At 36.5% G+C, this 17,612-nt stretch overlaps 1 protein-coding gene across 3 annotated transcripts in view; it reads right to left on the bottom strand.

Moving 5' to 3' along the window:
- Window positions 1–17,612, bottom strand: part of LOC120772027 (epidermal growth factor receptor kinase substrate 8-like protein 1) — a 38,890-nt gene that overhangs the window by 12,990 nt on the left and 8,288 nt on the right. The window contains exons 1-2 of one of the 3 annotated variants that reach the window (XM_040100398.1): window positions 8,179–8,260; window positions 17–433 (exon numbers count right to left, since the gene is read on the bottom strand). In XM_040100398.1, the coding sequence (XP_039956332.1) occupies window positions 17–433; window positions 8,179–8,181 (420 nt within the window). In that variant the 5' untranslated portion in view covers window positions 8,182–8,260. Of the gene's footprint in view, window positions 1–16; window positions 434–4,180; window positions 4,308–8,178; window positions 8,261–17,612 lie in introns of those variants that run through there. The other 2 variants (XM_040100406.1, XM_040100414.1) reach the window with 2 other exon arrangements.

Raw genomic sequence — 17,612 nt, 5'->3', positions numbered from 1 at the left:
CAAGGAAAAATATTACCTGAAAAAAGTGCATTTCTGTCGTTCCCAAAGAGACGCCTGGTACTGTAAATACGAGAATATTATTGTAAATCTCTAATGGGTCCTCACTGATGAACGCCATTGGTTCTTTTATCAGAGAACCTGGGAAATTTTCAATTTCCTTCATTTCAGAGTCCAACATTACCAGCCATTGTCCACTAAAGGACATATACATTTTCTGAGACCAAATGGCTCCTGACTCATCCAACTTCATCAGAATCTTTAGCTTTTCTTTTGGATTACATATCTCGGATTCATACTTTACTTTGAAAGTGGCTAAATGTTCCAAAGCGTAAGTGGGTTTGTCGTCGACATTACCTATTTCAACATTGGACAGGTCCTGTTGATGTTCATTACTACAGGACTTGCCACCGTAATTATTCTGCACCATCATAGCCTTAAATATAGTTATATAAAAATATTTTTGTAATTAATATGTAAGTATGATATTTTCTTAGTAAATTACGATCAGTATACGTTGAACATAATTTAAAGAAAAAAATGGTTTAGATCAAGTGTACATAATTGAACATTTTGACCTTACCAATTTATCATTTTTAACTATGTTTGTTTATTCGTTTTCGCTTAATGGCATTTTGTGGGCGTAGCAGTATGCAATACCAACTTCCCATGGGTCCCAAGAAACATGTGTACTAAATTTATCTAAATGTTTATTATTTCTCGAGAGTATGAAACCGCTGCGTAAGAATTCAACATTCATCATTCGGCGAAACCGGATATGAATTTTACTTCGTCTTCGAGGCTTTTCTAACAAAAAACCTTATCAACTGAAATATGGTATAAACTCTACCAAATGCGTTAAATTTAATACATATAATGAAAAAGTCAACAAAAACTTGGAAATCTATTTATTTATTTATTTAATACATATAATGAAAAAGTCAACAAAAACTTGGAAACCCATTTATTGTGGATATGGGGTTGCGCTAATCCACTTTATGATAAAGCAAAACACGTCCACTATATTTCATTCTAGCATCGTCGATATGTTCGGTATAAAGCCAATTGGAAAGTCTGAAATCACTATACGAAGAAGCCCTAGGTCAAGTATAGACTTAATTTTACCTATTTTTGATGCAAGCGCACTTTATTAAGAGGCAAGGCTGCACAAAATTTCTTACGAATTTTACTTTTAAAAACGCCAAATGCTTACTTTTATAAATAAATACATACAAACATAGGCAGTTTATAACAAAAGGGTTATGAACCATTGCGAAATCTTTGGTATTAAACGAAAACTTAAAAAATTCGGAAAATATTTTATATATACAAAAACTTAACTACGCCGTCAAACCATCACAGTAAGTCATCTTTAGTTAAAACATGATATGACAATTAAATGTTTCAAGTTGAAAAAATATTCAGGGCATGATCAGTACAGGAAGGTATGTCAGGAACTATTATATACATATACACATATATAAATAATAATTCGAGCTGCAGAACTTAATCGAGCAGGTACAATCTTTTATAAGAGCGGACAGCTGCTGGCGTATGCCGATGATATTGATAACATCGGCCTCAACAGCCGCGCCGTTAGTTCTACTTTCTCCAGACTGGACAAGGAAGCACAGAAAATGGGTCTGGCAGTGAACAACGGCAAGACGAAATATCTCCTGTCATCAAACAAACAGTCGTCGCACTCGCGACTTGGCTTTCACGCACTGTTGACAGTCATAACTTTGAAGTTGTAGATAGTTTCGTATATTTGGGAACCAGCATAAGCCGCTGACATTGTTTGTCAGCCTGGAAATCCAACGCAGGATAACTCTTGCCAATTGGTGCTACTTCGCACTAAGTAGGCAATTGAAAAGTAAAGTCCTCTCTCGAGGAACAAAAGCCAAACTCTATAAGTCGCTCATAATTCCCGTCCTGCCATATGGTGCCGAGGCATGGACGATGACAACAACCGATGAGTCGACGTTGCGAGTTTTCGAGAGAAAAGTTCTGCCAAAGATTTATGGTCCTTTGCGCGTTGGCTACGGCGAATATTGTATTCAATGGAACGATGAGCTGTACGAGATATACGACGACATTGACATAGTTCAGCAAATTAAAAGGCAGCGGCTACGCTGGCTTGGTCATGTTGTCCAGATGGACGAAAACATTCCAGCTCTGAAAGTATTCGACGCAATACCCGCCGGGGGAAGCAGAGAAAGAGGAAGACCTCCACTCTGTTGGAAGGACCAAGTGAAGAAGGACCTGGCTTCGCTTAGAATATCCAATTGGCGCCACGTAGCGAAAAGAAGAAACGACTGGCGCGCTGTTGTTAACTCGGCTATAATCGCGTAAGCGGTGTCTACGCCAGTAAAGAAGAAGAATATTATATATACATACAAAGAATCATATTTTAAAATTAGAAATACAGAATTGAATTTAATAATGAAATAAAAGTTGAATATCATATTTTTTGGAAAATTCAATTTATTCGATCCATTATAAAGAATACACGCACTTATTCAGTAAATTTTAATATCTGTTTTAAAAGTTTACCGCATTGCCAGTGGTCGAAAAATAAATAAAAATAATTCGTGTATTCACATTGGAGGAATTCCTTCCAATAAATATAAATTTTTGTTTAAAATAATTAAAAAATGTAAGTAATTTTTTTCGAACTAAAAATTTCAATAACAAATACGTATATTCTCTCATCATTATATTTTCTGACTTTTTTTAAGATTTGACTCAATACTATGAAACTTTTCTAAGCTACCCAGGTTGTTCGACTTGTCGAATTTTTGAAGACCCATACTCAACTGAACTTAAATTCCAAATAAGTAATTTAATTTCAAACATATACACGTATACATATGTATGTATATAGAAATATACGTAATTGTGTAATATTCAACTAAAGTAAAAACTGTCAAAATTTTTCGGAACCAAGATGCCATTTATGAAACATTTTACTAAAGTAAATGTTTTGTGAATTTCGATATATTTACTTTAACCCTGACAGGATTGGGTCTCACTTATATATGAGATTTTAATAATAAATTTGTTTTAATATTTGATTTTTTGCGAACCTTTTAATTAAGGAATTACATAGATTATTTTTAAAACCAATTTACATATTCATATTTTATATATAGTATAATATATACTTGCATACAAGTATAAAGCAATTTTAATCAACTAATCGGACTACTTACTTTTTGGCATATAATTTATCGTTCTGAAGAAGGTAAATTATTAAGTACACTGCATTTGATTTACGCATATATTAACTTAATTGTTTTTTGTGGTACGTGTGCTACTGTGATCAAATTGAAAGGTGAATTTTTATTTATACTTCGTGTGTTTTTCGAACCGCTAAATTTTTTCTGGTAGTACTGTTAGTAACATCTATGCTAAATATCACGTCAAAATATTCATTAGCATTTGATATACGCGTTGTTTTGTGAGGCTCTAAAAGTGAATTCTCGATTCGATTCGATTTTTACTATGTCTGAACTTATTGAACAAAAAAGTGCGATAATGCTCCATCTCATACTGCATTGGTTATTCGAGATCATTTCGCCACATGTTTAACTAATAACCGCAACCACCGCCTGATTTACCTTTGAGTAACTTGCTATTCAGCAAATTCACATGACCACTCCGAGGACACCGTTTTGACACAATTGAGGATACAAAACCTGAATCGAAGAAGACTCACGACGAATCACGACGAAGGATTTTCCCAAGTGCTATCATAACTGGAAAATTCGTTGGCATAAGTGTATTGCAGCGGGAGGGGATTATTTTGAAGGAGACGAAATGGACAAAATTAACCTTTCAATTTGATCACAGTAGTATATATACATATGTACATAATAGCAGAGCATTAAATATATGGGAAGTGTGGTACTTTTCTGATTAAATACAACTGTTCAACAATTCTTACTCATGAATCTTAATGTAAGAATATTTTTGCACTATTTACTGGGTCATTGGCGTGACATTCATTGTCTTATCTACAGAGGCCCAATTAAATTGCTTTATAATGAAGTAATGGTTTTAATTTACTCTTTCATAAATATTATATGTCTCCATTTTAATTTATTTCTTAAATTAATAATTTTTCACTTTGATGTTAACAGTATAACCACTTTCTTCACATATTAACGTAACGGTAATTTACCTAATTTTTAGTGTCAATTCACTTTTCAGGTAGGAAAAACTTCTACGAATGCAGGTAATCTATCTATTATATTTGTTATAACTTTATGGAATCGAGGGCACAACTGTTTATACAATCCAGTTTTGAAAATCCAAAACTTTAGAAACAATGAAAATTGTGACTAAGAGAATTCTTATCATTGTCAATTCGATTCAACTATCATTTTTCATTATCGTTCCAGTCACCTGTGCGCGAATACATAACACACATACTTCCGTATGTACATACTACGTACTTACACATGTATGCAATATAATTATGACCCCAGATTGCTATTTCGTTGGGTATTTTTATTATTTTTGTTGATTTTCACTTATGGTATACGTGCGTGAACATGAGTATGGAAATTTACCTAAACGACGGTTAAAATTGACATGTTACATCGCCCGATTTTCCGCTTTTTGAACGACAAATGCACTCTACATTGGCTTTATATTGAACATTAGCATATTTACTGTATTCGGAGGTCTGCACATTGTATAGTCATATGTAGAAGAACACGGATAAAACAAATTTTTGAATTGCAGACTCATGCTGCTTTATAACAACATATGTATATACTTATTTCTTATAAAGCGTCTGAAAAAGAATATTGACTATCTGAATTCTGAATTTATCTAAAATCATTTACTGGCTATTAAGATCCCGTTATAGAGAAGAAATGTTAGTCAGATAAGTGTTAAGTAATATTTTACATTTAATAACTGAAATTAAACAAATTTGCTATTTTTAACGAAATTCTAATCCAATTTAAATCAATGGCTTTTCCATTTTCAAACTACAGCCGCGAACAACCTTAACCTACTATTTGCCACACACACATATTTACATATGTATGTATATGTTAGTAGCCGATCAAATTCCAATACACTCACCGTTGCCTATCTTATCAATGAACCTGTAGAGTAAAATAATATTCGTTGCTTTTTTTCTAGATAACAAACTATTTTTTAAAAACCTCATTTGGATGTATTAACCAAGCATTCAATTATGATTCTCATAAATTATACTCACATTAAGGGTTGCCATACTTGTACATACATATGTGTGTAAATTAATTATGTGTATTACCAACAACAACATCAGTATCGCGGTATATTGAGAAATCTACATAACTTAATGTTATGAAAACATAGTCATTGATTTAGGATGTAATTGTGATGGTTCTGACGGATGCTAAATGAAAAAACCAGGTTCACTGCAAAAATAATAAATATGCTGAAATTACTGTTTCCTTTTGCAAATTAACAAAAACCAGTCGGTCCGTGAAATAAGAAACTTGTGTGCTTACGTTTTAAAGCAACCTTTGTATCTAAGCATCCGATTAGGGTCTTTCGGATTATTAAAAAACTGCAAAATATTTAAATCGAGGAGTATAATAATGAAGAGGTGGTATGACCATTATGAAGACGATTGCGGCATCACTTGGCATCTAAAGTGCAATTATTCTCCTTTTTGAGAAGAAACAATATTCTCAGTAATGCCTAGTCTAAGAGCAGATTTTTTTTAAAGGTACTATGTTAGAGACTTTTATCTCTAAATATAATATAGGACAGACCTCAGAGATCTAGCATCAAACGCAGCAGTACTGTATTCAAAAAATCATACTTTAAAAAAGGTTGAATTGGATGTAGGTAAATATCAAACGTGATTGTAGCAATGTAATGTTAACAGATGAAACAAAACTTTCAAAGGATTGTTAAGCACCCTCAAAGGCTTCTTATAGAGTTTACTGAAGTCAGCTGAAATGCTTTAAGGCAAAAATAGCCATGATTGGATACTGCATGAAGACAATGATCCGAACCATAGGAGCAGACGCTATACTCAATGGTAGCAAGAAAAACATATTGTTACTTGTAATGAAGCCCAAATAAAAAAAAAAAAACATTTATCGTATTTCATCTTAACATGTATCTCAACTCCACGATATTTCAATGGCCAGTTGCTTTGGAATAAAAATTCAGAACAAGACTGATACAATCATATGGTTCGTGTCACAAAAATTTATTATAATACCCAACGATTACCCTCCTCCCGCCCAACCGACGCGAGGGGCGCAATCCGCGAACGAGCGGAATTAGCCGAGTCATAAAAGGCAAGAGAGTTTTAAGCGCTGCGATCTTAAGCTGCTCAGCTACAGAAACAAAAATTGCAACAGCCGAAATTAAGAATTAGATCAAAGTTTATAATTATTAAATGTTACTTGTTAAGAGTAGATAAAATAATTTTTTTAATGGTAAAGAGTGAGTCTGTTAGATCAAATGTGCTGGAATGAAAATTGAAATCATGACATATACGGCGGAATGGTTCGTTTAACTCAAAATTTGTTCTAGATAATTTTAAAAGTAAGGGTCTAAACTGCCTGGTAGGGCGAGCGGGAACGTTAAAATTAATATCAGATAAGAGAGATGGGCTACAGACTGACCCATTCATGAGTTTTACAAGAAATATTATACCAAGCATCTCCCTACGACTAGCGAGTGTCGGGAGATTTATAAGTTTTAAACGGTTAATGTAAGGGGGAAGATTTAAACTGGAATCCCAATGCAAATGATTTAAGGCAAAAAGTAAAAAATGTTTTTGAACGGACTTTAACTTATCCGAATGGACTTGGTAACTAGGGTTCCAAACCACAGAAGCATACTCCAATATAGGCCTCACCAGAGATGTAAAAAGAATTTTTGTGGTAAGCGGATCTCTAAATTCTTTAGACCAACGTTTAACAAAATTAAGAGCGCCTTTAGCTTTAAAAACCGTGGAAGATACGTGAAGATTAAAATTGAGTTTGGGGTCCATAGTTACTCCCAGATCAACAAAACTGCATACTTGCTCCAACCTAAAGTTTTGTATTGCGTATGAGGTAGGGTCTACAGCTCTACGTGAAAAGCACATCGTTTTACATTTTTTAAGGTTCAATGGCATGTCATTTCTACCACACCAAGAAACTAGGTTGTTTAAGTCTGTTTGCAACTGACATCTTTCGCTGTTTGAAGTATATGTTTTAAAAAGTTTTACATCGTCAGCATATAATAAAACTTTTGAAAACTTAACAACAGATGATATGTCGTTAATAAATAACAAGAACAGAATTGGACCAAGATGGCTACCTTGAGGAACGCCTGAGATTTACTACATTTATTTACTACATATATGTTTACCTGGAATATTAAACGTCAATTAGGAAAGGTCATTAGGGTATCAAAAGAAACTCTTTGCCACATTTGGTATATTCAAGGTTTTCGCAGCTTTTGAACGAATAACGATGTCTTTTTAAGAATTTAAGGAAAATTTTTATTTTTATTATATAAAGTCGTAAAATTTCTTTATTTTGGTTTATAATTTTTTGTATTTATGTAATGATTTCTAACACATACAGTGCGCGAAATATTTACATACATGGGACAATGCTTCAATCACTGGTCCTTATATTTTAAAAGCGCGTTAAAGATGCATTATTATAAGCTCTGACCAGAATGAAATCACCATCAGTGATTCCACAATATTAGACAGAATAGCTTCATCGCGGCCAGAATCAAGTGAAGGTAAGGGAAAATTATTTTCACGATCGAGTTTGGCTGAAATGTTATTCCTTTATTAAGCTCAAAATAGAATCGAAAATTTTTCGTGACACATGTGTGATTTTCTTAAAACTGTTTTAATCAAGTTCCCATACGCGTTCTTTTAAAAATACTTTGCATTTCATACCCTATTTTGGATAAGAGGAAGAGTATATTAGCATTTTTCAACCACGGCTAACACATATGTATAGTACATATATAAGATCCTCAATCAATAAACTACTATTTCATCTTTTGTTTTCATCTCTATCTCTTTCATATACAAAGTCTTTTACTAAGTAAGCTTTTCATAATTAAACTCTTTGAAAAAATTTTTGTAACAAAGTTACATTAAATGATAATTTAATTCGGACAAATATTATTGAAGAAGGGTTTGCTCACCATCAGCAGTGAAACATTTTTCAATAATTTCCTCCAGATAATTGCATTTAAGGTATGTTTTTTATGTTGCTGTTGAAGAAAGCATAAAATAAGATTTTCGCGTTTCACTTTTAAAAATAACATCTAAACATTCAAAATTGGTTTCTCAAATAGGTTATGAGTTACACAAATAGCACAAATGTTAAACCAAATCTTTTTGAGTACTAATTTATAGTTTTCCCATGAGAAAACATCAAAAAAATAGCTTGGAAGAGAAATACACACCAACCAATAGCTACGGGGAAAAGGCTATAAACAGACACAACGATTGCTCTTAAATGAATTATCGATGAACATGACTTCAGAACTTCAGAAGTAGAAGTCCTTATAGACACAAGCGACTCGTTAACGGTATTGGGAAAGGTTGGCAACTTAAAGTTGTTCTTTGGCAATTGGGTTGAAATACGTTTTCCAGGTGATTTGCAAATCAATTTGCCTTATCCTCATCACTACGTGCCCAATCACCATTCAACTGTCTTATAGCCCTGGCAGACGACAGCGCTAATATGCATTAGCGGGCTTAATTTACATTTACTTGCGCATTTGACCTATGTTAATGCAAGTTTGTAATGCACAAGAATTTCGTGCATTTAGCTGAATTTACCAAATTTGAGTAAGCAACACTGCTCAAAAATGACCGATTTTTGCTATTTTTTGACAGATGTCGCTTGAAGACTGCCGCCTCCTTTGCGTTTGCAGCATCAGAGGTAAGCAGTTTTATATTGCCAATGAAATTACTATGTGTAAGTATATTAACAAAAACAAATTTCAATATATTTAGATGGCAGAAAATAAACAGCGCACAGTTTGCTATCCATTTTTCCAATATTCTTAACTTTTTCGCACACTTTTTCCGCATTACTATCAATTATTGCTTTTAATTTCACTCTAATATCTTTTAACGTAGTTAATAATAAACGATTTTTTTCGTTAAATTTATATTGATTTTCCAAAAATACCAAAATTTCTATTAATAATTTATTTTATAAATTTTTATTTCACTTTTTTTTAATAAATAAACAAATTTCACTATCAGCTGTCTAAATGCACAAGTCTGCCGTCTGTCACCATAAAATTTCAATGCGCATTAGCGTTGCTTAAGGCGCATTAATTTTGCTCGTCTGTCAGGGCTATTAGAAGCATGTTGGAATCTACTGGTGGCTTGGAAAACTTTTGGGCTTTCCAAAGGGAGTTTTGCTTGCTAGAATTTGGACACAGTTTCTTTATATAATTTTGAGTGTTGTGCTTTTCCTCGCGTTTAAGCGCTGCTGATATATTTTCTATATTTCAACCAGTTAGTTTTATTTCATGTTAGAGAAACTTTTGGCTCAAATATCATGGGCTGTTCGTATAATTTTATATTGCAACATCTGAAGATGGCAAACACTATTCCCCAATCGAAGACGTTGGAATAGACGTGCCCAACTATGATGAGGTTCGAATAACAATTACCCGCATGAAGAACAACAAAGTAGATTTACCAGCCGAGTTATTCAAATACGGCGGTGATAATTTGCATGCATCAGTTTCTTTATAGCCTTAACAGACGAGCAAAATTAATGCGCCTTAAGCAACGCTAACAGACGGCAGACTTGTGCATTTAGACAGCTGATAGTGAAATTTGTTTATTTCTTAAAAAAAGTGAAATAAAAATGAATAAGAGAAATTATTAATAGAAATTTTGGTATTTTTGGAAAATCAATATAAATTCTACCTCTGATGCTGCAAACGCAAAGGAGGTGGCAGTCTTCAAGCGACATCTGTCAAAAAATAGCAAAAATCGGCCATTTTTGAGCAGTATTGCCTACTCAAATTTAGTAAATTCAGCTAAATGCACGGAATTTTTGTGCATTACTAACTTGCATTAACATGGGTCAAATGCGCAAGTAAATGTAAATTAAGCCCGCTAATGCATATTAGCGCTGTCGCCTGTTAGGGATATTACAAGATATGGTCGCAACTTGCAAATTTAATTTTTATTATACAAATTTAATAAAGTAAGGATGTCGTGTATAATTATAATAGAGCAATTCAGAATCTTGTGCATCTGATTTTGCAAAATTATGCAGTTGCAAATATTTAACATCAACAATGAACGTCTTTTTTCTGGTTCTGTGCAACCCTTGCAAAGACCATTAATTCACAGCTGATCAGTGAAGAAAAACATTGTTTGTAAAAAAAAAAATCGCACAAATTGGAAAATATGCCGAAAAAAAGTTTTGGGGAAAAGTTAACTTACGCTTTATTTGATGAAGCTTCTGAAGAAATAACGGACATTGAAGGTAAGAAATATTTTTATGCGGCACATAGCACAAATTTCACTTTTATTTCTGGAGCTTCCGCTTTTTATTCGGCTTTTCGTGTTTTAGCCTTATTTTTTTCAAACCGGTTTGCTTCATTTCATCTTTTTGTTTACAATGTTTTTACTTTTGACAGCAGCTGATAATTTGCAAACCAGTGTTGCAAATAATACAATGTCGTTTTAGTGTTGCTTATTTGCAAGGGTGTAGCAGGTGCATCGTTATAGCATAAATATGTTCGCTAATTTGCAATTGCAAAGATGCAAGACCATTTGCACCAGATTCTGAATTGCCCTAATATGTGCAGCTGATGAGAAATAAAAAAAAGCTGTTGATAAATAAAAAGGTTTCATTTCATAAAAAAATTCACTTAATTATTAATGCTTTTAATGTGACAAAACCAAGGTTATAAAGTTGAGAAGGTCATAAACAAACTTCAACACAAAAACAAAAAATCCATTAGATATGTTTATTGTATTCTTCGAATCTACAGAGGACGTTAAGGAAATCTGTGAAATGAAACATATTTTAAGGGATCGTCTCAGTGTGAAATTTGTTTGTTGCATTATCGGATAGTACACACTATAATAAACATTCTCTCAAATTTTGAAATCGAAAATTAAATTATTACGGTCGCTACAGAGTTTCTTGTATAAAAGGAACAGTGGTATCCCTGCAACTCCAATCTTTAAACCCGTTTTTTTCAGAATGGTGTTTTTCACAGTTTCCACTTTCAAAGGAAGAGTTTTGAAGATATCTATTTCAAATTAAGAGAAAACATTGTTGTAGTCATTTGCTATCACGATATGGAAACTTTTATATTTTTTTGAAAGCTTCCAATTTTTTTCTACGAAAAACTGTCGAAAAAAGGGCACAATTTCATATATTTTGTTTAAACCACGGCCATTTTGTCAATTTTCAAAAAACAAAAAAAAAGGTTCCATAGCGCGATAGCGACGTTCTTATAGGTTAATAATCTTTTTGAAATTTTTGTTTTGGACCAAAATTACGGCCGCAATCGTTTCAACAATTTATTTAACTATTATACTCCTCAGAAGAAAGTTACTAATGTAAGTCAGCAAAATGGAAACCCCTCATTTGCCAGCTTAACTAAGCGTACTAATCAAGTTCAACAACATACTTATGTCTGCAAACCAAACAAATTCGAAAGTCATTGGAGATATTACCGGTAATTTATCGTCAGTAAGCTTAATAAACTAGAAGAGCAAAATACTCAACTAGAGTGACATCAAAACGAAAATTAGGCACAAAAATGAAACTCATAAAAGTTATGACCTAGAATATAAATGGTTTGCTTAAACATAGAAAAGAATTAAAGACATTACTCCATTCTGTAAAAATTGACATTTGCCTTATATTGAAACCCATTTTACAAATGAGATTTTCGTTAACTTCAAAAACTACAACTAAACTGCTCGAACCACCCAAATAACAATGCTGAGAGGGGATGGCCTTAATTATCAGAGATAATATTCCCCACTCCGAAGAAATCAATATATTTAAGTGCCCCAGAATTCCAAACCCCGACCATATCGGCTGATGGTTTAGGGAAAATAAGTATTACTGCAAAATATAACCCTCCTAAACACAATAGGTGGGGCCGCTGGACTGCCAGCCGAAGGGTGCTCTGCCCCATCCACAAAAAGGGAGACCCCCCAATCTGCGCTAACTACCCCAGGATAAATCTCCTAAACATCGCATACAAAGTTCTATAGGGCGTCAACAAACAGATTGGACCTTATCAATGTGGCTATAGGCCTGAAAAATCAACAACCGACCAAATATTCATCATGCGCCAAATCTTGGAAAAGACCCGTGAAACGAGAATCGGCACACACCACCTCTTCGTCGATTTCAAAGCTGCTTTTGACAGCACGAAGAGGAGCTGCCTTTATGCTGCAATGTCTGAATTTGCTATCTCCACAAAAGTAATACGGCTGTGTAAACTGACCAAAATACCAAAAGCTTCATCAGGATCGGGAAGGACCTCTCCGAGCCGTTCGATACCAAACGAGGTTTCAGACAAGGCGACTCCCTATCGCGACTTCTTCTGCTACTGGAGAAAATAATTCGAACTGCAGAATTTAATCGAGCAGCTACAATCTTCTATAAGAGTGTAAAGCTGCTGGCAAATGCCGATGATATTAATATCATTGGCTTCAACACCCGCGCCCTTAGTTCTGCTTGGTCTGGCAGTGAACGAGGGCAAGACGAAATATTCCTGTCAGCAAACAAACAGTCGTCGCACTCGCAACTAGGCTCCCACGTCACTGTTGACAACAATCGTTGTGATTTACGTGAAGACCCGCTTTACCTCACGGTGTTTTTAAAAAGCACATATGTACATATATCAATATAATGCGTTGATCAGCGCCCAAATTATAAATACATTTAGCACGTATTTTTTGGTTCCAATCCGTCTAGGTGGAAGGGACACCTTTTCTACTTTGATCGGGTTCGAGACCCATCTAAAACATCTGCCGTGCTTTTGGTCCGGCACCCGACCGCAGTGCGACTCCACACTGGACCACAGCCACCACGAATCTCCAGAAAGAGCCAAACCCAATCAGCAGATTGGAGTAAAGGCAGCAGCTACGCTTGCTAGGTCATGTCGTACGTATGGACGAAAACACTCCAGTTTTGAAAATATTCGACGCAATATCCGCCGGGGAAGCAGAAGAAGAGGAAGACCTCCACTCCGATAGAAAGATCAGGTGGAGAAGGACCTGGCTTCGCTTGGAATTACCAATTGGAAGCAACGACTGGCGCAACTTAATTCGGCTATAATCGTGTAATCGGTGTCTATGCGAGTAATGAAGAAGAAGAAGACACAATATCAAAAAGTACGTATACACAAAATTTATTCTAAAACACGAAAGGATGTTCATCATGGGTGGTGACTTTAACTCAAAACACTCGAAATGGGGTTCAAGAGTTACGAAATCGAAGCGGAAAGCGCTCTTTAAAGCAGCTATGGGATCCGAATTCATGTCTACTGACAAGCCGACTTATTGGCCTTCTGGCACAAGAAAATTATTTAACCTGATCGACTTTTACTTAACCCGACAAATATCCAAGACTTTCAATACCATGGAAAATGGTTTGGTCTTAAATTTGGACCACTCGGCCAGTATTTCGAATCCTAAATGGTTATCTAAAAGAAATCGACATGCCGCCTTATCTCTCTAATAGACATGCGAATTGGCAGTATATAAAAGTTATTCTCGACAAAAATATTGATTTGAAAGTAAATATAACAACTCAAGATATTTTAGAAGATAAAGATTATACATTTACAAAAACTATTAAATAATTGGCTTGGAAAAGTACTCCTTTTCCGAAACTAAAAAATTGTATATTAAATAATCTAATGAAAGATGCTCACGCGATTTCTAATTATATTGAAAAATTAACGCCAAAATAAAAACATATTATTCCATGGGTGTTCCATGGCACTTTACCTCAGCTTGAAGGATCGCAATACGTAGGTGATACCCAACCGGCAACAAATAAATAAATGGAAAATATCATTAAAACTATATTTAAACCAAAAAAGACTAAAAAATCTATCGCGAAAATCATTAGCAAAGCGTACATGGATAATCAATATAATAGGTCCACAAAAAAAAAAATCAGGATTTTTTCCTAACCTCAAAATTCATGTCGGGTTCTACTTGACAGAAAAAAATTTTCAAAAAATTCTTAAATTTTCAAATATTTTCCTGAAAATTTGGGTGACTTTAGTGAAGAGCAGGGCGAGAGATTCCACCAGGATTTACAAGAGATGGAAAAGAGATATCACTGGGTATGGAATGACCACATGTTAGCATACTATTGTTGGTCACTAAAAAGAGAGACTTCAAATCCACATAAAAGAAAAGCACTACGAAGATCATTTGAAACTAAAAAAACTCGCTACTTTAAATAAATTAATACAAACGAATCAGCCTTTTTGTTGACCAATCCTCTACGAATCCTCCACGACAGCGTTTAAAAAACTGCGGCAAGTTTCAGTTCATATGATTTTGCTTCTGCTACTGCTTCTGAAAAAATCAGAAGTCGCAGTCGAAGCATAGACAAAAATCAAACAGCTACGAAAATCAGAAATCAGCATAAGTCGCTGTTATTCGTTTTTCTGCTTTCTGCTTTGCTGTAGCTTTCGATCGTATCCATAAGTTGCCGCAGCAGCTATCGACAATTTTCGACAGTCGTCGGCAGTCACAGTCGCGAAAAGTAATGCATTCGACTTTTTGCTACTTTTGATTTTTGTCGCTGTTGCTTTCGATCAGCAGCGTAAGTCGAAAAAAGCAAGAAGCGTCCGTGAACAAGGACAGAGACGAGTAGGTCCTTGTGACATTTACTACAGTGGCCATATAAAAGAACGCAAGTTTCGACAGTCGTCGGCAGTCACAGTCGCGAAAAGTAATGCATTCGACTTTTTGCTACTTTTGATTTTTGTCGCTGTTGCTTTCGATCAGCAGCGTAAGTCGAAAAAAGCAAGAAGCGTCCGTGAACAAGGACAGAGACGAGTAGGTCCTTGTGACATTTACTACAGTGGCCATATAAAAGAACGCAAGTTTGGTGTTGGATTCGTGGTGGGAGAGAAACTCCGCCGCCGAGTACTATCATTCACTCCGGTGAATGAACGTCTAGCCACAATCCGCATTAAAGCGAGGTTCTTCAACATATCGCTGATTTGCGCCCACGCCCCGACGGGAGAGAAGGACGATGTGACCAAAGATGCCTTCTAAGAGCGCTTGGAGAGCGCCTATGAGAGCTGCCCCCGCCACGATGTCAAAATCGTGCTTGGCGACTTTAACGCCAGGGTGGGCAAAGAAGGTATATTTGGCACGTCTCCAGTGTTTAAGCTGTGCGTGCGCTCCGAGGTCCTAACATCGACTCGGACCACTATCTTGTTGCAGCTAAGATTCGCACCCACCTCTGTTCAGCAAAAAACGCACGCCAACAAACACAAGGAAGGTTCGACGTCGAGAAGCTGCAATCACAACAAACAGCCGAACGATTTTCTACTCGGCTTGCACTCCTGCTCTCTGAGAGTACTCGTCAACAACTGACAGAACTGATAAGGAGCATGCATCAGCTTCTTTGTAAAATATGGTCGGACGAAAGCATGCCCAACGATTGGAATTTAAATGTGCTATGCCCAATCCATGAAAAAGGTGGCCCCACAATCTGCGCCATCTACCGTGGGATTAGCCTCCTCAACATCGCATATAAGGTTCTATCGAGCGTATTGTGTGAATGATTAAAGCCCACCGTCAACAAACTGATTTGACCTTATCAGTGTGGCTTCAGACCTGGCAAATCAACAACCGACCAGATATTCACCATGCGCCAAATCTTGGAAAAGACCAGTGAAAAGAGAATCGACACACACTACCTCTTCGTCGATTTCAAAGCTGCTTTCGACAGCACGAGAAGGAGCTGCCTTTATGCCGCTATGTCTGAATTTGGTATCCCCGCAAAACTAATACGGCTGTGTAAACTGACGTTGAGTAACACCAAAAGCTCCGTCAAGATCGGGAAGGACTTCCACGACCCATTCGATACCAAACGAGGTTTCAGACAAGGCGACTCCCTATCGTGCAACTTCTTCAACATGCTTCTGGAGAAAATAGTTCGAGCTGCAGAACTAAATAGAGAAGGTACCATCTTCTATAAGAGTGTACAGCTGCTGGCGTATGCCGATGATATTGATACCATCGGCCTCATCACCGGCACCGTTAGTTCTGCTTTCTCCAGGCTGGACAAGGAAGCATAGAAAATGGGTCTGGCAGTGAACGAGGGCAAAACGAAATATCTCCTGTCATCAAACAAACAGTCGTCGCACTCGCGACTTGGCTCTCACGTCACTGTTGACAGTCATAACTTTGAAGTTAGGAACCAGTATGAATACCACCAACAATGTCAGCCTGGAAATCCAACGCAGGATTGCTCTTGCCAACAGGTGCTACTTCGGACTGAGTAAGAAATTGAAAAGTAAAGTCCTCTCTCGACGAACAAAAGCTAAACTCTATAAGTCGCTCATAATTCCCGTCCTGCTATATGGTGCAGAGGCTTGGGCGATGACAGCAACCGATGAGTCGACGTTACGAGTTTTCGAGAGAAAAATTCTGCGAAAGATTTATGGTCCTTTGCGCATTGGCCAAGGCGAATATCGCATTCGATGGAACGATGAGCTGTACGAGATATACGACGACATGGCTAGGTCCGGTTGTCCGGATGGATGAAAACACCCCAGCTCTGAAAGTATTCGACGCAGTACCCGCCGGGGGAAGCAGAGGAAAAGGAAGACCTCCACTCCTTTGGAAGAACCAAGTGGAGAAGGACCTAGCTTCGCTTGGAATATCCAATTGGCGTCACGTAGCGAAAAGAAGAAACGACTGGCGCGCTGTTTTTAACTTAAGAAGAAGAAGAAGGATACGCTGCGCCGTTATACATCGAAGCCGTGCAAGATTCCAGCATAGAATAATTCATCAAGCTATCTAGACAAAAGACACGTCTCCACGGTTATAGACGTACGTATGCTCCGAGGTCCTTAATTGACTTGGAATACTCTCTTGTTGCAGCCCGCCTCTGTCCAGCAAAACGCACGTCAACAAACGAAAGGTATGGTTGACGTCGAGAAGGTGCAATCACAATAGATACCGGAACGATTGATTCTCAACTTGCACTCCTGCTCTCTGAGAAGACTCATCAGCAACACGGTATAAGAGAACTGTGGGACGGCATTTCAAGCTTCTTACGTACTAGTATTTTCAACACCATTGGTTTTCGAAAAATGCAAAGGAACAGCTGGACGATGGGGAGTGCCGTGTCACAGTTGAGAGAAAACAGACCGCCTTTTACGGTTGTGGATGGGATAGAGACCGAGACCTGAAGAGAGAAGTGAGACGCATTTGCAGACAAAGAAGGATAGAGGCCGAAATGCGTGAATGAAGCCGATTCTCCAATCGATAGCGATGGAGCGGACGTTCCATTCCAGCTCAACTCAACAAACTCATTAGACCTTATCAGAGTGGCTTTAGGCGGGGAAAACCTACTTACCATCCG

Source organism: Bactrocera tryoni, chromosome 1, assembly GCF_016617805.1.
Source record: "Bactrocera tryoni isolate S06 chromosome 1, CSIRO_BtryS06_freeze2, whole genome shotgun sequence".
NCBI classification, from domain to species: Eukaryota; Metazoa; Arthropoda; class Insecta; order Diptera; family Tephritidae; genus Bactrocera; species Bactrocera tryoni.
This window is presented reverse-complemented; position numbering and strand designations above follow the sequence as displayed.